Here is a 4,038-nt window from a genome sequence, read left to right on the forward strand (position 1 = left end):
AAAAAAAAAAAGATGTGGTAAGTGGAAAAAAAGTGGATTTAACCCTGATGAACAGGGGAGGGAAGCCCCATGGTGACAGTGCTGTAGCAGGCTTCCACAGTAATCAATTCATAACGAAACAGCCTGATACGGGCTTCTGGGATGTCGATTTCTAGAACAAAAGAGGTTATAATACATTGAAGAATATAATTGAGAATTTGGGGAAAAAAATAAAGATGTAGTAATAGTAGAAAATGCAAGAAAACAAAGAAAAGGCAGCTAGAAACTCTAGGAAAAACAAAAAACTGAACAAGGCTACTATAGTCCATATAGTAACTATCCAAATTAGAACTGCAGCATTCAAGATGAAATGAATCCTAAAGAAAACATACATTCTTTCTACCAACAACCACCTGAAAAAAAAAAAAAGGCAATCAGAAACTCTAGGAAAGGTCGGGCGCAGTGGCTCACACCTGTAATCCTAGCACTGTGGGAGGCCAAGGCAGGTGGATTGCTTGAGCCCAGGATTTCAAGACCAGCCTGGTCAACATGGTAAGACCTCGTCTTCGTTAAAGAAGAAAATAAAAAAACTATAGGAAAAAGCAACACTAAATAAGAAAGTCATATCCCAAGTATGAAGCAAACTAAACTATATTATGAATTTGAGAAACTGGTAAGAATACAAGAATATTTTCAAAATATATTGATAAATTTGAGAAGCACAGGGTCATGGTATTGAAACTTACACTATTTGGCACTGCAGTGAATTTTGTTTACCAGTTTTAAAAATTTTTTCAACAGGAATGCTTCTATTAAAATCTAAGGTCATTTCATTCCTCTGCTTAAAGCCTTCTAATGGCTTCCATTACACTTACAATGAAAGTAGAGTTCTTGGCCGGGCGCGGTGGCTCAAGCCTGTAATCCCAGCACTTTGGGAGGCCGAGGCAGGCTGATCACCTGAGGTGAGGAGTACGAGACCAGCCTAGCTAACGTGGTGAAACCCAGTTTCTACTAAAAATACAAAAAATAAGCCAGGTGTTGTGGCACACGCCTGTAATCCCAGCTACTCAGGAGGCTGAAGCAGGAGAATCGCTGGAATCCAGGAGGCAGAGGTTGCAGTGAGCCGAGACTGCACCATTGCATTCCAGCTTGAGCAACAAGAGCGAAACTCCGTCTCAAAAAAAAAGGAAAAAAAAAGTAAAGTTCTTATTTTTGTGACGGGGCCTCGCTCTGTTACCCAGGCTGAAGTGCAGTGGCACAATCAAGACTTACTGTAGCCTCGAATTCCCACGCTCTGGCGATCCTCCTGCCTCAGCCTCCGGGGCAGCTGGGACCACAGGCATGCCCTATCAATTTTTGTATTTTGGTACAGATGAGGTTTCACCATGTTGCCCACACTGGTCTCAAATTCCTGAGCTCAAGTGATCCATCCACCTCGGCCTCCCAAAGTGCTGGAATTACAGGCATGAGTCACTGCATCAGGTTGAAAATAAAGTTCTTATAATGCTTTTCAAGGTCCTATGCCATCTGCCCTTCTCCATCACTTCTCTGACCTCATCAATTTCTCTTTCTTTTGATCTTGCCGCTGCAGTTATACTGGTCTCCTTGCCGTAAAGCCTTTGTACTTGCTGTTCCACCTGCCTGGAATGAATCTCTCTTATATATCCCCATCCCCTAGTCAGTTCCTTCATTTTCTTTAAGTCTTTACTCAAAGTCACCTTCTTAGTGAGACCTTCTCTGACTCTACTGAAAATTTCTGGCCACGTGTGGTGGCTCACACCTGTAATCCTGGCACTTTGGGAGGTTGAGGTGGGAGGATCACTTGAGCCCAAGAGACCAATCTGAGCAACATGATGAGACATCCTCTCTATAAAAATTTTTTTTTTTAAATTTCTATCCCTCCTGTTGACATCCCATATCTCCTTTCTCTATTTTTTTCTCCTTTGCACTTATTTTAAATGCCAAAAAGACATGGATTTTTCCTGTTTTATTAACTACTGTATGTCCTGTACCTAGAGCAGAGTCTGGAATATAAAAGCTTAATAAATATTGTTGGAAGAATTATCCCTTAGACAAAATACACAGTTTCTGACTTAAATGTAAAGCTATTAAACCCTGGGGGTATAAAAATAAAAGGATAGCTGAGAGAAGCTGGGAGAGGGTGGAGAGGTGGACAAGAAGAACAAAGAGGACTGCTGATTTTCTGTGTAAGTCCATCTCTACTGTATGACTTTTAAATCATGTACAGTATGTTAATCTGATAATATTTAGAATTTTAAATCTATGCAACTATATTTGAAACAGTTTTATTTTGTGGCAATCTATGTAAGTAATGCCAATTATGATGACACTTACATTAGGAAGGCTATGGTTGCTATAACACCACAGGCATGGTATGAGTGGTTGAAATCTTTCATGGTGGGATAAATAACAGCTGCATCTATGATAATCCACCAGCCTGTAAAAAACTAAAACAAAGGTGACACCAATGAGAAATTACAGCAATTCTGAATCTCACTGGCTAAAAGACAGCAAGGTATTTAAGTGAAGAGATCCCTTTCAATAAATTTCAAAAATGTTCTAGCTATTTCCCACATGTAATTTGCACATGGCCTAATAGCTGATTAGGTACCCTTAAATCTGACAGCAATTTATATTTATTAACGTAACTTTTCTCTAAGCCTACTTCAATCATTATTTAATTTTATGATAATAAAGTCTTGTAATCTAATTTGGTAAACTAGAAACCAGTTATCTCGTGGAGGGGGAAAGGAAAAAAGTAACTCAAATTCCAATTGACAGAAGTGTCCTGTTGATACATAAGCTTCCAGAGAAATATTCCCCAAAATCAAGAAAAAAGCATTCAAATTAATACGGAGAACAACTATTGTTCACAGAATTTTAGCTATCTTCTTGCTGTGAAATAACAGCTCTGAGGTTCTGCTTTTGATGAATTCCAGTGCAGTCGAAAGATGGTTTCAGGTGTGATTTTAAATTCAATGTCAACACCAGATTACAATTTATTTGAATTTGGCTCTAGATATTTTCAGGGGCAAAGGTATAACAAAATAACCCCAAAACTTCACAAATAGTTTTTATCATCTGAGCAGAAATTTACAATAAAATTATCTTAACCAAATTCTGACAAGTAGCTTAGAAGATTTTTAAAGTAACCCCCTTTCCTATCCCCACACCAAACCCTGACTCAGTTAGCTCTGGGAACTGACATCTTCTGGCAATTATTTTAAAATAACAATTTTAAGCTAGCCAAATTACTTTTATCAGGTTACAGACAGATCCATACTTGATTAATAACATTTTTAGTGGCCAGCACGAGTACATATGCCTTTCTTTCTACCCTCAGCTCAATGTATTCAAGAGATTTTCTTCATAGACTAAAAACTCAAAAGCTTTTTTTTTTGGCCAGGTGCAATGGCCTCTAATCTCAGGACCTTGGGAGGCCAAGGCCAGTGAATCACTTGAGCCCAGGAGTAGGAGACCAGCCTGGGCAACATGGAGAGACCCCCATCTCTACAAAAAACCACAAAAATTAGCCCTCGCCCGTGGTCCAGGCTACTCCAGAGGCTGAGGTGGGAGGATCACCTGAGCCTGGGAGGTTGAGGCTGCAATTTGCAGTGACTGCACCACTGCACTCCAGCCTGGGAAACAGAGTGAGACCCTGTCTTGAAAATAAATAAATCTTAAAGCTTAAGAAAAATGGCTTGGCACGGTGGCTCACGCCTGTAATCCCAACACTTTGGGAGGCCGAGGCAGGTGGATCACCTGAGGTCGGGAGTTCAAGACCAGCTTGACCAACACGGAGAAACCCCATCTCTACTAAAACAAGAGTGAAACTCTGTCTCAAAAAAAAAAATTTACTCTTTAGGGCCTATAACACCATATGATCATTAAAAACTAATAGCAGATCCCTTGAGGGATCTGAAGTGTAAATAAAAATTTTATTCTTGGCCGGGCGCGGTGGCTCAAGCCTGTAAATCATGTACAGTATGTTAATCTGATAATATTTAGAATTTTAAATCTATGCAACTATATTTGAAA

At 39.6% G+C, this 4,038-nt stretch overlaps 1 protein-coding gene across 1 annotated transcript in view; it reads right to left on the bottom strand.

Moving 5' to 3' along the window:
* TMEM50A (transmembrane protein 50A) overlaps positions 1–4,038 on the bottom strand; it is a 26,897-nt gene that overhangs the window by 19,632 nt on the left and 3,227 nt on the right. Inside the window, 1 exon segment of the mRNA XM_011955673.1 lies at positions 2,331–2,447. Within this exon segment, the coding sequence (XP_011811063.1) occupies positions 2,331–2,447 (117 nt within the window).

This window comes from Colobus angolensis, unplaced genomic scaffold, assembly GCF_000951035.1.
Source record: "Colobus angolensis palliatus isolate OR3802 unplaced genomic scaffold, Cang.pa_1.0 Scaffold4, whole genome shotgun sequence".
NCBI lineage: Eukaryota > Metazoa > Chordata > Mammalia > Primates > Cercopithecidae > Colobus > Colobus angolensis.